This window comes from Gymnoscopelus microlampas (assembly GCF_963454915.1).
Source record: "Gymnoscopelus microlampas genome assembly, chromosome: 15".
In the NCBI taxonomy this organism is placed as follows: Eukaryota; Metazoa; Chordata; class Actinopteri; order Myctophiformes; family Myctophidae; genus Gymnoscopelus; species Gymnoscopelus microlampas.
The window spans coordinates 7,453,962-7,472,422 of record NC_139952.1 but is presented as its reverse complement, the minus strand read 5'-3'; the positions used below and the strand labels follow the sequence as shown (position 1 = coordinate 7,472,422).

The 18,461-nt window shown below is 43.6% G+C and overlaps 1 protein-coding gene across 1 annotated transcript in view; it reads right to left on the bottom strand.

Moving 5' to 3' along the window:
* The window catches only part of arid1ab (AT-rich interactive domain 1Ab), a 132,339-nt gene that overhangs the window by 79,054 nt on the left and 34,824 nt on the right, over positions 1 to 18,461 (bottom strand). Inside the window, exons 2-4 of the mRNA XM_084080263.1 lie at positions 6,321 to 6,590; positions 2,589 to 3,476; positions 1,460 to 1,576 (exon numbers count right to left, since the gene is read on the bottom strand). Coding sequence (XP_083936389.1) covers positions 1,460 to 1,576; positions 2,589 to 3,476; positions 6,321 to 6,590 — 1,275 coding nt within the window. The remainder of the gene's footprint in view (positions 1 to 1,459; positions 1,577 to 2,588; positions 3,477 to 6,320; positions 6,591 to 18,461) is intronic.

The window sequence follows — 18,461 nt, the reverse complement described above, 5'->3', positions numbered from 1 at the left end:
AGATACAGGCTTTTGAAGTCATAAGTTAACCAGGAAGTGGATTCAAGTCTAAATCTTCGAAAAATGATATCTCCTGTTGCTATGAAGGAAAAAAAAAAAAAAAAAAAAAAAAACACTCCATGGTTGTATTTCCAAAACCGTATATATACGGTTTTGGCACCCAATGTGTTAAGAATCGCCTCAGGTCTTAATGGGTTGTTAATAAACTGGACCTGAATTGGCTCTAAACTTAGACCGTTTTTTCCCCTTCACTTTGCAACAAACCAAATGAGGTCCATGACGCAGACACACGGTTTGTTTTGGTCTTTATGGGAGGTCAAGGTGGGGGCGAGGGGTTATGCAGGCTGGGCACGACCTAGCCGGGTTGAGTGCCTAAACGGAAGTACAGGAATTTGGCGGAAAGTACCGCCCAAGGACATGCCCGTTGGCGCTTTACAAATCTGATGACATTCTCCGTGAATGAAGCAAGTGCTGTGATTGGTCAAAACAAAAATAGTGTTTCCGGGGGAAGTACCGGCCCCTACAGACACTTTCTAGCCTGGCATGGCCAGACTGATATCAGCGCGTAGATGTTAGTCTGGAATCTCTGTGTGGAACCTGCATTTCCGAGGGGCAAATTCAAAACATTTGCCTGGTGATATAAACCCGGCCCGTATTTGCATACTGGGCCCTGATTGGTCCCAACAACAACAACAACAACTTCGGAGGGAGAGAAATCCAATCTCTATTGAGAGGGGCCAGACCTAATCTGCCAAGGGCATGTTTTTTGTTTGTTGCAAATGGCAGATTCGTCTGGAACCAGGCTAGACACTTTCTGCATTAGGTCGTGACCAGGCTTCTCTCCTCGGAGATGAGCAAAGGCTGGGAAGTGGGAACGAGGCTAGGGATCGGCGGTGGGGAAAGTACTCAAATGTTTTACTTGAGTAAAAGTATCCATGCTGCAATGTCGAAGTACTCTGTTACAAGTTAAAAGTCCGGAATTCAACATTGACTTGAGTACAAAAGTATTGGTATCAAAATGTACTTAAAGTACAAAAGTAAAAGTACTCATTAGGCAGAATGTCCTATTTCAAGTTTTCAAACGTATAACAATCTTTTGAAAATAGCCGATCTACAAGCTCACAACGCGTCGCATCGCGACGCATTGTGAGCTTGTAGATCGGCTATTTTCAAATGGTCAAAATATGCATAGGGCTGAGGTGGTTAATGTATGTTTTGTGATAATAATCCAAATCTACAAAGTAACTAGTAACTAAAGTTTTCCAAAAAAATGTAGTGAAGTAAAAGTACAATATTTGTAGTGGAGTAGAAGTACTGGAAGTATTGGAAATTGGAAATACTCAAGTAAAGTACAATACCTCAAAATTGTACTTAAGTACATTACTTAGTTACTTTCCACCACTGCTAGGGATTATGTGGGGGTGAGGGGGTGGGGGCGAGGGGGGTGTTTGAGGCTCACCGGGAGACTTGACGGCCGGCCCTGCATGCCGTCCTCTTGGCTGCTCTTGTTGGAAGCCATGGGCTGGTTGGAGGGCGGAGCGCTGGACTGGGAGCTGAAGGAGTCCTGCGAGAGTTCCTGGGGGACAGCAGGGTACAAAACATGGAAAAGGCGTTTTTAATGTGCGGGCGGAGCGCTTTGGACATCATGTCCAGAGCGCTCGCAAAAAGCAGCGTTTATCGACGCCTGCCACGTTCAAAACCGATCATCAACGTCACTGTCAGCTGCGTTATTAGCACAAGTAGCTCAGCTGAAACAAAGGTAAACATCGGCTTGTCGTGGTTGTGGAAAAGATTCAACGTTGGGTCGCAAATTACCGGGTTATCATACACAATCAGGAGGATCAAATGATAGGCACTGCTCTCCAAAAGTTGGAACTATTCTCTGTTTGAGAAGGCCAGGGCGCACCGGCGAGAAAAAAATAAACGGTGGGCGCACAGAAGCGCGATGCTAGGGCGCTAGGTAGAGGAGCGCACCAGCGCGTCTTTACCATAGAAATGCATGGCAGACAGGCACAGCCAGATATATTTTTTTTTAAAAACACGTTTTATTTGGGGCCCTAATAGTCATGGGAGGGGTAGGGGGGTGCATGCGTGTGCTTAAAGTGAAGAGATTCCGCAAATTAAAAGTGTTTTGTCTTGTCATAAAACACATTACGTGGAAAGCTTAATATTGTGAAAAATATACAAGTGAAAGCTTACATTACATAATACTTAAAAACATAATTGGGGGAAAAAAGAAAAGTTAGACAGTATGACTTTAATCTCTCTGACAGCAAGGCCAGCAGGATCAAACTACTGACACATACGCTGGCAGCATACTTCAAACAAAGTCCAATTTCTTTTTGGCTCCCTGGCATATCTTTTCAAATGGGGGTCCGCGGGCTAATAAGTGTCAAGTCGGGGGGTCCGTGACATGAAAAAGTTGGAGAACCACTGCCCTAGACTAGAGACTCCGTCCGTGGTGGTGGGCAGGTGCTCTAGCCCCGCGCCACCCCGAGCGCCCACCGAGTCACCGCGTTCGTAAGACGCGGCTGAAATTCATGCTGCGGCCTAATAATAGACGGGCACTTAGGGGTGTACTGCGTTACCTGGGGGGGAGGAGGGAACCTCTGGTAAGGTGATTGTTGCTGTTGCCGCTGCTGTTCTTGTTGTTGTTGCTGCTGCTGCTGTTGCTGTTGTTGTTGTTGCTGTTGTTGCTGCTGCCGCTGATGTTCTTGTTGCTGCTGCCGTTGCTGTTCTTGTTGTTGTTGCTGTTGCCGCTGCTGCTGTTCTTGTTGTTGTTGTTGTTGTTGTTGCTGTTGTTGTTGCTGCTGTTGCCGTTGCTGCTGCTGCTGTTCTTGTTGTTGCTGTTGTTGTAACGGAGATGTTTGCGAGTACGGTGAGGGCTGACCCTGTTGACCTTGAGGTGGCTGGGTCTGTGAGGGGGGACCTCCCACCTGCGGTTGTTGTTGTTGTTGTTGTTGGTTTTGTTGTTGTTGCTGTTGTTGCTGTTGTTGTTGGGGACCTGGCTGCTGCTGCTGCTGCTGCTGTGGTTGTTGTTGCGGGGGCTGCTGTGGCGGCTGGCCTGGCCCGGGCGACTGAGAGTAGCCAGGCTGGCCTTGAGGTCCGGGCCCTTGCTGTTGCTGCTGAGGGGGGGCGCCGTAGGGCGGCTGGCCAGGTTGGGACTGCGGGGACTGGCTATACGGGGGCTGGCCCTGAGGTGGCGCGTGGGGGGGGCCTTGGGACTGCTGCGCGTAAGGGGGCCCCGGTTGGCCGTGTTGGCCGGGGGGCTGCGAGGAGGAAGGGTGGCCCTGTTGTTGCGGGTAGGGAGCTCCGGAGCCGCCTGGGCCGGAGCCGCCGCCCTGCGGCTGGCCAGGGTAGGGCGGCTGCTGCTGCTGCTGCTGCTGGCTGGGGTGCGATGGGGGGCCGTGCTGGCCGTAGTATGCTTGGCTCTGCTGGCCGTACGCCCCCGGCCCCTGTTGTCCGTACGCAGACATCTGGAGACGAAAGGGAAAGACGGAGCGCGCGGTTAGCATCGACAGAACAAGAAGCTAATTGCAGTGGTGGAAAAAGTTTACTTTAAGGTGAAAGTATCAATACTGCAATGTAGAAATACTCTGTTACAGGTAAAAGTCTGGGATAAAACATTTTCTTGAGTAAAAGTACAAAGGTATTAGTATCAAAATGTACTTAAAGTACCAAAAGTAGAAGGTAGAATGTCCCATTTCACAAGTTTTCAAACGTATAATATGTATAAAAATCTTTGAAAATAGCAGATCTACAAGCTCACAATTGTGAGCTTGTAGATCGGCTATTTTCAAAAGGCCAAAATGTATATAGGGCTGAAGTGGTTAATGTATGTGTTGTAATAATAATCAAAATCTACAAAGTAACTAAAGTTTTCAAATAATTGTAGTGGAGTAAAAGTACAATATTTGCCTCTGAGATGTAGTGGAGTAGAAGTCAAAGCATTGGAAATTGGATATACTCAAGTAAAGAACAAATACCTCAAAATTGTATTTAAGTACAGTACTTAAGTTCATGTACTTAGTTACTTTGCACCACTGGCACATTGTAATACAAATAAAAAAAAAATGTTAAATCACAGAACCAACATTTGAATCCGTGTCGTCAAAGACATGCAATCTGCAGCTGCGTGGGTGAATATGCATGGGTGAAGATGAAGGGAGAAAAATACGCGTGACTAATAGAGATTTAGTATTCTACGCTTGGATCAACCAAAGAAGGAGGTTCATTTCATGCAATCCGGAAGCGATCCGAGCACAGCGCACAACCATGACCCCTAGACAGACGGCATTGAACGCGTTTTTTACCAATGCCGCACGCTGGGATAACAACATCTTCTGCCTCACATTGCTGGCGATGCGACTCGACTGTCCTTGTGCATGGGAAAATCATATTCAAAACGGCTGCGGTTCAGTAAAACAGCCTTCAATTAATCTCCTTGAATTTTCGACCCAAGCTTTTCAAAAAAAGCCTCTCAGCGCACGTGCGTCTGTTGGCCCTTCGTTCGCTCTCAAGTGGCGTTGAGGAGAGAAAGCGTTGTGACCTTGTGTGGATACAATGGAAGACGAAAAAAAAGGAAGGAAATGGAGAAGGAGAGAAAAAAAATGGAGAAGGAACGACAACCACGTCAACAACAACAAATCCACGTGTTGGGTGGAGGGCACGTGGGTTACTCTAAAGGATTCACGCGGTGGCAAATCGCACACGTTTAGCCCTTTAAGACCGGGAACGCATCTGTGTCATTTTTTTATTTATTTTTTGGCTATTAAAAAATAGCAGATATACAAGCTCATAGCGCGGCACCGAGTGCCGCACTATGAGCTTGTATATCTGCTATTTTTTGAAAAATCATGATTTGCGCAAATCTTTGAATACGTATTTGTTTTAAGGCGAACATTTTTAACTCTGTTACAACTTCTGGGGGTGCCTGGAACAAAATATTCTGAGATGGGGGGTCCACATCATTTTGGGTGGTCCAAGACATGAAAAAGTTTGGGAACCACTGATATATATAGCAACATACGCTTTTGTCAAAAAACTGTTAGGATTTAGAAGACATTTGTAGAATCCCCCAGACGCAAAGATTTGAGTTAAAAAACATTCGCTTTAAAAAAACATATATATTCAAAGATTTGCACACATTTCCACGATAAAAATAAATAAATAGCAGATCTATAAGCTCATAGCGCGGCACTCGGTGCCGCGCTATGAGCTTGTAGATCTGCTATCTATTTAATAGCCAAAGAAATCTAAAAATGACACACAGATGCTTTCGCGGTCTTAATGGGTTAAAAAAACAGACATGAAGTGGCTGGTTTTGTATCCGCCTGACAAAAGGGGGGGCTAGGGGGGTACCCCCACTCCCATCTCTGCGGGGCGGTTATCGAGCAACACAGTCGGACGCCCGGGCGAACCCGTGTGAGATAATCACCGCACACACAATGGACACGAGACCGCAAGGAAGTGTAGCCTTGGAAGGAGGAGGCTTCACGCTAAGGGATTTCCCCACTGGGTGCGTGTGCGTGTGTGTGTGTGTGTGTGTGTGTGCGCGCGCGCGCGTGTGTGTGCTTGCTTTTCTGGTTAAAGACGGACAGACTCATGGCCTTTATTCACAGCTGCAAGTCACCGCTGTCGGCTGGAGACCTTGTAAGTTAAAAACGGTTACTTTTCAAAATAGCAGATCTTCAAGCCCACGACGCGTCACGTTCTGACCTTTTAGATCGGCTATTTTCGCTACTTCCGCGTCACCACTCTTGCATGATAAAGTAGGGCATTCCCGTATGGAAAAAAAAACCCCCAAAAAGTCGAAGTACGGAGATACAAGGTTTCCGACCCACACAGCGACAAAAGTGCAGAGTAAGGAAGAAAACAAAAAGAAACGTGCCGATACCGTACGGATTAAAGAAGCCAGCTTAATGTGCAACAGTGTACGTCAACTCTTTGCCTGCCGTCGACGAGAAAGACACGTTTTTTTGTTTTTTTCATTTTTTCATTATTGTTTTCATTTTCTTTTTCCACACAGAACCAGGAGATAACATGATCCCAAGATTTACTGCTCCATTAACTTCCTGGTTAAAGTATTTGAGAAAAAGCCTGTATCTCGGCTCCTGTGTTTTACTATGTATTTTTGGCAAGACATGCTATTTTCAACGGCGTATAACAAGCGAACGGTCACCATAACATTGTTTTTTCCCCGTGCGGTGAAACCCTCCGTGATTAGCAACCATCAGGGGGGATCGATCATACTGGAGATAAATATTCTGTGACTGCTTCAAAAAAAAGGTACGGAAATCTAGGGGCCAACAAATACCAACCTGCTGTCCGTACTGCATGGCCGCCATGCTGCCGGGGCTCCGGCCCTGCATCCCCTGCATGGGATACCTCTGAGGGCCCGGGGGTCCTCCTCCGTAGCCCTGGCCCGGATACGTTCCTCCTCCCTGCTGGGGGCCCGGGGAAGGCCCCTGTTGCGGTTGTTGCTGCTGCTGCTGCTGTTGCTGCTGCTGCTGCGGCTGTTGCGTGTACGGGTTGCCAGCGCCGTAGGGCTGGCCTCGCATCTTCCCTACCTGGTCCATTGGACTGGGAGGCTGTGGGGAGCACAAGAAAGAGAGAGAGAGAGGGAGAGAGAACGCATAAGACGTTAAAAAACAATGAGTTTGTCATTATTTGCCGTGGTGGAAAGCATCTAAGTGCATATACTCAAGTACGGCACTTTTAATTTTGAGGTATTTTTTACTTTACTTGAGTATTTCCAATTTTCAGTAATTTTACTTCTACTCCACTGCATCTCTCCACTACAACTTACTTTGTAGATTTTTATTATTATTACAAAACATACATTAACCACTTCAGCTCTGTGTACATTTTGGCCATTTGAAAATAGCCGATCTACAAGCTCACAACGCGTTGTGAGCTATACATTTTAGACATAACTTCTGAAACGGGCCATTCAGCATAACGAGCACTTTTACTTTTGGTATTTTAAGTATATTTTATAGTTTTTATTTATATAAAGTTTGATTGCCGGACTTTTACTTGTAAAGGAGTGTTTCTACATTGCAAAATTGATAATAACAAATTTGAGTTATTTTTCCACCACTGATTATTTGAAGAAAATACACAAAGGGATGATAGGTTTCTGGCCAAGACATTATTAGTGGCTGGTAAGACAGCCATCACAAGGACAAGGGGTTAAATCGAGCGCCCAACCCAAGAACAATGGGAAGAGTTGGTACAGGAAGTATAGATGACCCAAAAGCTGTCACACCCCTTGAGATTATAGGGAACTCAAATGGAAGAAAATGATAAAATAAAATGGATAATGCATAAGAAACTCAAACAGCGACGAGGACGTGTGGGAGCTTGTAAGAACGTAAGACTGCACAATTGTAACTCCCAAACGACAGTTGTCTTTTCCGTGTGTTTTTTTTTTGTGCGTCTGTTTTAATTTGTATTGTCGTCGTTGTCTAGTTACTCTAGTACACCTCGTCTGTAACTAAAAAAAAAAATACAAATTTAAGTGGCAGGAGAAAAAAAAAGGAATTTATTGTAATTTTATTCTTTGAAAGGTTAACACGCTAGAGTACATTAAGCATTTTATAATTAGACCTTATTGTGCTCGTATTCTCTTGAAGAACGCCAAGGCTGAGCGAGTGCATAACAAAGGCAACAACAACAAAAAAAAAGTGAGGCGAGCGTTAAGACAAAAGCCCCAAAAAAACGTCTGTTGTGAAAGAAGCACCGACATCAAAGACAAACAGTCAAGACATATTGGGAGTAAATATAGAACACAAACCAGAGAGAGAAAGAGAGAGAGAGAGAGGGGGGGGGGGGGGGGTAATGGGACTCACTTTCCCCACTCGAAAAAGAGGAAGAAGAGAAAAAAAAACAAATGTTGGCCAGGAATGAATGAATGATCTGCACTATATCCCCGCCAGGAGCGTGTTCTCCCTGCCCAGGAGATCATTGTGCCAGTAGGGTGGATACTGTTACAGGCAGAGACGTCGGCGAGGGTTCCTATGAAAATAAACTTAAGGAAGTGGAAGTGTCTGCGGTGGCTGGAGCCCGGCCCACCCCTCAGCTGGGAACGCCGGGGGGGGGAAGGAGGGGTGAGGGTGGGGGGTTGGGGGGTGGGGGTAGCCTGACCTTGGCAGTGGACCCTGACTGACTGACTGGCTGGCTGGCTGGGCTGCTATGCCTTGGCAGCGTGCTGGACAGAAGTATTCAACCCCCACCGGTTACTTGAGTCAAAGTATTGAGATTACTCCTGGGTCCAACGTTTGCTCGTCTCCCAAGTGGAAAGCTTGCTCTGTCAAATGTCGGTTACTCGAGTTAAAGTACTCGCTTTTGTGAAGAAAATGCTTAGTAACGGGGGGGTAGCGGCGTCTGTCGACAGCTGGAGCAGCCAAGGTCATAAAAGTCCACCGTAGCTCGGTGTGTGTGTGTGTGTGTGTGTGTGTGTGTGTGTGTGTGTGTGCGCGTGTGTCCGATGCCGATCTTGAGAGAGTCCTAGACCACCGTCGACTACCGATGTTTTAACCCATTAAGACCTGAGGCGATTCTTAAAAATCCTAACAGTTTTTTGAAAAAAAATCTAAAAAGATTTTTTCTCAAGATTTTTCAAAAATAGCAGATCTACAAGCTCATAGCGCGGCACCGAGTGCCGCGCTATGAGCTTGTAGATCTGCTATTTGTGAATAGCCAAAGAAATCTAAAGTGACACAGATGCGTTCCAGGTCTTTAAACTGTGTTTTCTCAAAAAGTGCAAAAGCAATTCTAATCAATTTGAAAAACTTAAGATCTGACGAAAATGTTGCAAAGATAGAAAATGCTAATTTTGCAGATATTTTTGAACATTTTTGGAAATATTCACCTATAGTCACATGCTCAAAATAAGGACGCCAGGTTGAAAGCGTTTAACCCCAGCATCCGGAAAACTTCGCAGAAAACAGAAAAGACACTCGCATATACAGCCCTGAGGGTAGAGCCATATGAAATCCGTGTTAACGGAATCGCGGACGGAATCGCGGAAATGACCAATAAAAATGGAATTGGAATAAAACACGGAATATTGCAGAATTTGGAAAATAAAAAAAAATCGCGGTAATTTTTTTCTTTTTACCGCGATTTTTTACAAATCCACGGGACACCACCATTTTGCATGGCCACATCCTACTTTATAAACAGTAAAATCCACGTAGAAATAGTCTTAGAAAGACGATAGAAACAATAATACATGGGCGACGCCATTTTGCGCATGCTCAGACCGAATTAGACCGAATTATTTTGGGAACATTTTTGCGTATAACACAACAAGGGCCATGTATGGACTGTTATATCTTGAACATTTATTCATTTCCACTTACCAGACACTTTTTTAATGGTAAAAATGAGCATAAAAAGCAAAATACAGAATTCAGAAATATTAAAATGGAAAAAACAGAATTTGGGAAAAAATAAAACGGAATTGGGAAAAAAATAAAACGGATTTCATATGGCTCTACCTGAGGGACTCCAGCCAACAACGTATGGGCTTTAAAGTGGCTCAGAATCGGGACACATCAGCTGCACAATTTGCCAATACTGATGTTGTCAAAAAGGTGAAATAATGGTCGATATATATCATCCAAAGCCATATATCGGTCATAAGGGCCATTCACACCACACACTGTACAGGATACTAGCACTACAACTAGCACTATAATTATAACCATAAAGATATAACTTTAAATATAGTTCTAACTCAAGTAGACGGCAGAGTCCACGCCACAACTATAACAAAGACAATGGCGAAGGATGCCGTTATAGTGCTCGGTGTGAACTTAACCCATTAAGACCTGGAACGCATCTGTGTCACTTTTAGATTCCTTTAGGCTATTCAAAAATAGCAGATCTACAAGCTCGTAGCGCGGCACCGAGTGCCGCGCTACGAGCTTGTATATCTGCTATTTTTGAAAAATCGTGAAAAATTTTTTTTTTTATATTTTTTTCAAAAAACTGCTAGGATTTAGAAAACATTTTAAGAATCGGAACTCAGGCCTTAATGGGTTAAGTGAACGGCCCTTTACTCTAATGTGTGTGCACGTACGTGTTTGCGTGCATGCGTGTGTGGGTGTGTGCGCGTGCGTGCACCCGCCAGGTGAGTTCGGTGTAACTCCTCCAGGAACGATACCCGTAAACATATAAAATGTTCATGTTGTCGCTGAACCGTGCCACGACTGAAGACGGGTTGTATCTCACGCTCCTCAGATGTCTGTCTGTCTGCCTGCTTCTCTGTCTGTCTGTCTGTCTGTTTGTCTATCAGCTGATCAGAGCGTCAGAGGGTGCACGTGGAGGAGAGAGAGGCAGTGAGACAGACCGCAAGCGAAGGCCGCAGAGCAAGAGCTGCCAGGGCTCTTTGAAGTTTGAACACCTCTCTCTCTCTCTCTCTCTGTCTCTCTCTCTCTCTCTCTGCTCTGTTGACCTCAGGCTGCAACACACAATGCTTTCACTGCTTCCCACGCTTATTAGTGTGTGTGTGTGTGTGTGTGTGTGTGTGTGTGTGTGTGTGTGTGTGTGTGTGTGTGTTGGTATTAACATACTTGTGAGGACCGAATATCCCCACGCGCTTAGTAGAATTCAGTGGTGTAAAGTAACTAAGTACATTTACTCAAGTACAATTTTTAGGGTACTTTTACCTTACCGGAGTATTTCCAATTGTCTACCTATACTTTTACTTCTACTCCACTACATCTCAGAGGCAAATATTGTACTTTTATTTCACTACAATTATTTGAAAACTTTAGTTACTAGTTACTTTGCAGATATAAATGAATATATTATTAGACTATAAAACATTCATTAACCACTTTAAACCCTATTTTATACCTAGGCTATTTGTAAATAGCCGATCTACAAGCTCGTATCGCGACGCGTTGTGAGCTTGTAGATCTGCTATTTTCAAACATTTTAGTGCTTTTAACTTTTGGTACTTTAAGAGAATCAGAATCAATCTTTATTGTCACATCACATTTTGTACTTTTGCTGAAGTAAATTTTGAATTCCGGACTTTTACTTGTAACAGAGTACTTCTACATTGCAGTATTGATACTTTTACTTAAGTAAAACATTTGAGTACTTTTTCCACCACTGGTAGAATTTGAGAACAGACATTTCAGACATTGAGAAGAGAAATTGTCATTTTAAAAAACAGAAGGTTTTTAGAGATAGGTTTACGATCAAAGATTCAGGTTAGGATTAGGTTATAAGGTTAGGTTTAAGGGTTGGGGTTCAGAGTTATGCCTGATTTATACTTAGTTGCGTGCTGGTGCAAAATAGCCGATCTACAAGCTCACACTGCTATTTCTTGACTATTGCTGAGCTATTTCCGTCAATTTCCAATCCCGTCCTAAAATGATGATGTCCTCACAAGTATAATAACACAAACCTCTGTGTGTGTGTGTGTGTGTGTGTGTGTGTGTGTGTGTGTGTGTGTGTGTGTATCCCCCTCCCCTCCCCATCAAAAACCTCTATTCCTCGGTGAAGGAAGACAACCACCAGGGTCTATTTATAGCCGTTGGAGAGACGGCGAGGAGAGGAGGGCAGCCTGCCGAAAATGTAACGTGTCCCAGCTGCAGCAGTGTGTGTGTGTGTGTGTGTGTGTGCGTGCGTGTGCGTGTGCGTGTGTGTGTGTGCGTGTGTGTGTGTGTGGTGTTTGAACCCAGGCCAGAAACGAAAGGGCTCTGGTTCTTCAGTGTGTGTGTGTGTGTGTGTGTGTGTGTGTGTTTGAACCCGGGCCAGAAACGAAGGCTCTGGTGCTTCCTGTATGGGCTTTAATAAAAGCAAAGCCCAGGCTTTGGCACTCTATGAATGACAGCACCGCCATGGGAGAGGAGAGGAGAGGAGAGGACGAAGTACCCACACATTTTTTACTCAAGTAAAAGTAGCGATACCAAGGCCGGGTCATACCAAAGACGATACAACTTTTTAGCCAATATGCCTCCCCTGCTTGGTACTCAGCATCAAGGTGCTTCACACGCTACAGAAACCAGGGACGGCCTCCTGCCCTATGGGCCACATGGCTTGGGAATCGTTGGGTTCGCCAAGGCTACTTACTTGGAAGTAAAAATGTCCGTTTTACAACAGAAAAAGTACTCAATTATTGGCAACATTAGGGATGTTAACAATTCATTGTCTATCGATTAATCTATCGTTGAGAATTTCCTCTGTTAAATCAATCAATTAAACAATTAACCCTTTAAGACCTGGAACGCATCTGTGTCACTTTAGATTTCTTTGGCTATTCAAAAATAGCAGATCTACAAGCTCATAGCGCGGCACCGAGTGCCGCGCTATGAGCTTGTAGATCTGCTATTTTTGAAAAATATTGAAACTTTTTTTTTTTTCAAAAAAACTGTTAGGATTTAGAAAACATTTTTAAGAATCGCCTCAGGTCTTAATGGGTTAATTAAACATCCCAAGGTTCTGAATTCCCAGCCTTCACCGTCTCCCTCATTCCTCCGTAAATATACCCGTTGATGCTACAGCGTTTTCAGCGGCGTGTTCTAGGTTTTTTTGGAGGGCGTACCACAATTATTCCCTCCCACACGCACGTGCGCGCCGAATGGAATAACCACTATTGTTAAGTAGTTCATGTGTGAGTTACTTCGAAACTCCAACGGCCAGCGGTCATTATCGCCTCAAGACAATAGTCACACATAAGCCTATCCTACTATAATTCTAGTAACCGTCTTGAGTAGGTGAGTAGGTGAAGCTACCCGGTTCTCCTCAGTGGCTGGACCAATTGCTCTGATTTTGCACACAGCCATTGACCATTACCATCTGAACTTAACTGTGAAGCCCGTTTTTCCATTTCATCAAATCTCAGCTTCTTGTTAGCGCTTTTGTGTCAAAGAATGTCGCCATGGTTACGGGGCTGCCCAGCTATGGGACGAACTTCCTCCCGGGTTGCCAGATCATGTGCGCATATCCCCCCACGGATGCGTCGACCGGGTATGGTCTAGTCACATGAAAAAAAGGCTTATTTGAACTCAAGTTTACATTCTTGCTGCCCCCAGCCCCTCCTCCTGCGTATCAGATACGCCTTCTCCGGCGGTTTATGGATGGCTACGAATATGTTCTGCAGGTCACACTACGCATATAGCGTCAAACACGGTAGAACACACCACTGAGTGTTTTCTACCGTATGTGTTGTTTGATTGTATGTATGTATGTATGTATGTATGTATGTATGTATGTATGTATGTATGTATGTATGTATGCATGTAATATGTACTAGGATGGCGCAACTAGTCATTGCCCACGTTGTACAAATGTCTCGCGAAGCTCTAGCCAATAAGCTTAGCCAATAATAAACCCACGACACACACGTGTTGCCAAGTGCTCAGAAGTTTTTCAAGTATAAAATAGGGCTGAAATGTAATTAGTAAGTACCGCTGTCAAATAATTGCAGTGGAGTAAAAAAAAAAGTAGAATTTTTGTCTTTGAGACGTATTGGAGCAGAAGTATAGAAGTGCTGAAAAATGGAAATAAAATGGAAGTAAATAAAAAATGATAGTCAACCCATTAAGACCGGGAAAGCATCTGTCATTTTAGATTTTAACCACTTTAACCTTTATTTTATACTTTGGGCTATTCAAAAATAGCAGACCTACAAGCTTATAGCGCGGCACCGAGTGCCGCGCTATAAGCTTGCCGCGCTATAAGCTTGTAGATCTGCTATTTTTGAAAAATCATGAAAATGTGTGCAAATCTTTGAATATACATTTTTCTAGCGAACGTCTGTAACTCAAATCTTTGCTTCTGGGGGGTCACCTGGCTGGAACTAAATATTTTTGAGATGGGGGTCCGCGGCCAAACACATATCATTTTGGGTGGTCCTTGACATGAAAAAGTTTGAGTAAATTCCAATTACAGTTAAGTACAGTAATTGAGTGAATGTACTTAAAAGTTACTTTGCACCACTGAGGTAGGTGGTGGATGGTTGGTTGGTTGGTTCTCTCTCTCTACGGGGCTGGCAGTGAGAGAGAGAGAGAGAGAGAGAGGGGTGTGTGTGTGTGTGGGGGGGGGGGGGGGGGGGGGGGGGGGGGGGGGGGGGGGGGGGGGGGTGGGGAGAGGGTGGGGGGGTTCAGTCGACTGTACAGTCTGACACCGGCCAAGATAATATAATTCCACTCCAGGTTTTTCCTGCAGCCTCCCCCCGAGGCAGGGCCACACACTCTCCTGAGCTTATCCAGGTTGGTGGACAGTGTGTGTGTGTGTGGGGGGGGGACTATACTCCCTGGGGTCATTACGGAGTGTGCCAGGGGGGGGGGGGGGGCTAACAGGCCCCAGTAGGCCGTTCTCCGGTGACCTCTTGATGCACTTTTAAACCCCTAGATCTGTGTGTGGAAGAACCAACACCTCCAAACCCCCCCCCCACCCCCCCCCCTCCTTCTACCTGACCTTAACAACCCCAACAAGACAAAACCCCCCCCTCTTCTTCAAAGACCCCCAAATTAAAAGCCTATGTACGTACTAGTCCATGTGCCCCCCCCCCCCCCCCCCCGTCTGAAAATATTGTCCAGGGACCACCCATACAAGATTTGTAAAAGAAACACTTTGTTGTTAAAAACACTCTTTTTTTTGTTATAGCCAATTTATCTATGTTTTAAAGTAGGGCCGGGGACTTTATCGCGTTAATTTCGATCAATTAATTACAAAAAAATTATCGCGTTAAAAAAATTAACGCATTTTAATCGCGCCTATTTTTTCACCGCGGAACGTTTCTCACTGGACGAGTTTCACACGGACCTATTATCCAGCGCACCAGGTTGGTGCGCTGGTATTATCGGTCCGCCTGAGAAGCTGTCTGAGAAGTGAGAACGACGTGGTTCTCACAACAACAGAGCAGCCACTGAATGAAGACGTGTCGCATAGCCTGCTTGATAATGTTGGCTGGGCAAATCAGAATCTGTAATGGATGCCGCCCCCCACGCGCGCGTTTGTCCCGTCGTTGGGGGGGGGGGGGGGGGGGGCACGATGCGGTGCGGGTCACATGCGCGCGATTTTTTTAAATAATTAATTAAACGACTATAAAACAACTAACAACAACACACTCTGCCAGCCTCCAATGGTGGAAAATAGCAGATCTACAAGCTCACAATGCCTTGTGCTTGTAGATCTGCTATTTTCACATGGTTACTGTATATTTTATAATATTAATCGAAATCTACAAAGTAACTTGTAACTAAAGTTTTAAAATGAGTTTAAAAGTAAAATATTTGCCTCTGAGATATAGTGGAGTTACTGGAGTAGAAGTAAAAGTATAAAAAAATTGGAAATAGGCGTATTCGAGAGTCAAGTGCAAATACCTCAAAATTGTACTTAAGTACAGTTCTTGAGTACATGTACTTAAAGACGTTTACCAAAATCCATATGAAAACATTTTTTTTCATTGATCTCAGGTCAAATATTGATGTGCGATTAAAATGCGATTAATTTAGATTAATTAATTACAAAGCCTCTAATTAATTAGATTAATTTTTTTAATCGAGTCCCAGCCCTAGTTTAAAGTAGTAGTACGTTTTAATGCCATATTAACTCATTTTGCTGGGGACCCCCTTCGAGGACCCCTGTGGGTCCCCAGACCCCACTTTTGATAACCGCTGTTCTATATCAGTGGTTCTCAAACATTTCAATTTCAAGGACCCCCAAGTCTAATTTTATTTCGACTCTGGGACCCCAAATCTACACAGTGAAATCGTCAGTGTTCATTTAACTCTGAGCAGCCAGGCTCAACTACTCTCGCATTTACAGACCTTTAACTCCTCAAGGACCCCTGGGGGTCCCCGGACCCCACTTTGAGAACCAAGCGAGATCTTATCAGACTATCTCTCGCCTGTCCTGACATTTTTAGCCAATATTTTATAATAATATTATCCATGAATGTGAAGCTGAAAATGCCTTGTGTGATCATAAAGGATGCAAGATTTTTGTGGGGAAGATTTCAAAAGGGTCTACCTGTAGAGCAAATACAAGCAAACAAGTTGTGGAAAATACAAAAAAATCAATGTTAAATTGTCTTTTTTTTACCCAGGGTAGTAGCTGAGGACAAGTGCTCGTTTTCAGCACGTGCACATAGACACACACACACACACACACACACATTATCACTTTGTGATACACTGTGATATTTTCTATTGTTGTTCATGTATATTAATATCTTGGACCTCAGTAGCTGTTAACCCATTGAGACCTGGAACTGTCATTTTTAGATTTGAGCCAAAAAGCCATTATTTTACACTTTGCTTGTAGATCTGCTATTTTTGAAAATTCGTGAAAATGTGTGCAAATCTTTGAATATATTCTTTTAAAGCGAACATTTTTAACTCAAATCTTAGCTTCTGGGGGTCCCTGGAACAAAATATTTTGACTGGTGTCTGCGGCTAAATACATATCATTTTGGGGGTCCTTGACATGAAAAAGATTGAGCACCACTGATATAGAAACATACGTTTTTCAGAAAACTGTTGAGATTTAGGAGACATGTAGAATCGGCCTCAGGTCTCAATGGGTTAAGGCATCAGCTAATGGGGATCCATATAAATAAACAAATACAAATTTAAACCTGGGAGGCGACCAGTACAACCACAGTTATTATACTGTCGGCCAGTTGCCCACTGAGTAGCTCCACTGGAGCAGTTCAATGCCTTGCTCAAGAACACTTCAGCCGTGTTGGGGGGAGGGGTAAGTGGTGGCCAGATTTCTCCCTGCCACTCCGGGGAATCGAACCGACAACCTTCCGGCAACAAGTTGTGTTCCCTAACCTTTTGGCCACAGCTGGCCTAAAGTCAAGTTGTTTGAACTAAGAAATGCATCAGTACGGCTAATACATCAGGTAATAAGAATGCTGTTAACAGGTGTAACGTCAACCCTACTGGAAACTTAGCAATATCTATATCGATTTGACCCCGCAATTAACACATTCACTGCCAGATTTTTTTCAGATTTTTTGCAAGTTTTAAGTTAACTCATATACTGCCTAGAACGACTAAAACGACTTCTGTCCATAAGCCATGCCTGCCAAGAACGACTAAAACGACTTTTTAAAAAAATTAAAAAATTAAAAATATATATTTTTTTTTTTTTTTTTTTTTTAGATTTTTTTTTTTTTTTTTGACCCAAAGACCAAGGAGATATGATTTTTCGAAGATATAGACTCCCATCCACTTCCTTGTTAACTTAAAACTTAAAAATTCTGTATCTCGGCTCCTGAGTACTTTTTTTTTTCAATGAAAAATATGGCAGTGTTCAAACGCGGCCAGAAATAATTCTGGCAGTGAATGAGTTAACAAGGAAGTGGATAGGAGTCTAAATCTTCGAAAAATCCTATCTCCTTGGTCTTTGGGTCAAAAAAATAAAAAAAAATGAAAAATTTATTTTTTTGCTAAAATCGAGTTAATTCGATCTAGGCAAGCAATGTGTTAACAGGTTATTAGGGCTGGTAAATTGATATTCAATATTCGAATATTCCTCAAATATGAGGAAAATATTTATATTCAAATATAAACATTTATAATCGATTACATTTGTTTTAATTATAATAAAAAAATAATGTAATGTTTATTTGACAGGGATAATACAAAAAAAACTATGTATCAAGTTATAAAAACAAACAATATGTTTTATTGGATTCTTTGAATTTTTAATAATGATAATAGTATATCATTTCTGAGGAATGTCACCATCCCTACAGGTGATCAGGCAAAACGTCATTATCACGCATCCCTAAAGAAAAAAGCCACCTTGTTCTCATCCAATTCCTTCATACAAACAAACAAGTCTCAGTTCCCACTTCTTTCAAAACGTCGAATCACGACACGCTTCCTCTGAGCGGGAAAACTGTCAAACAGCTGGGGGTTGTCGCTGCCAAAAAAAACAAGGCAGCGGCACTTCAGAGAGGAAAAGGTTTGTTCACATCTGCTGCCCGGCCTGCCGTGGCTGTTGAGGTGCGCTGGATGGAAGAAAAAGCGCTATATAGCTATTCTCCTAAATGAGCTGGTTGAGAAATTAAACTCTTAAGACAACTGGACTTTGAGTTCCAACTGCACTTTGATCACCTTTTCTGTCTGCACATGGGGTCTTCGACAGGGGGTCCGGGACCCCTAGCGGGTCCTCAGAGTTACCACAAATCTTTGTGGGATATGATTTTAGTTTTTTTACATTAACCACTTTAACACTAGCATCCCTATTCTGGAGGAGAACTTTAGCCAAAAATAGCCGATCTACAAGCTCACAACGCCTCGCGCTGCGATCGGGTAGATCGGCTATTTTTTGGCAAAGAGGTATAGGTGTAGAGGGAAAAAAAAGAGTAGACCAAGTAAAAAAAATAAAAAATAATCTGAAACACAATTTTATACAATATAGAGGGGGGTCCCTGCTTCATCTCTCTCTCAGCTAGGGGGTCCTTGGCCCGAAAA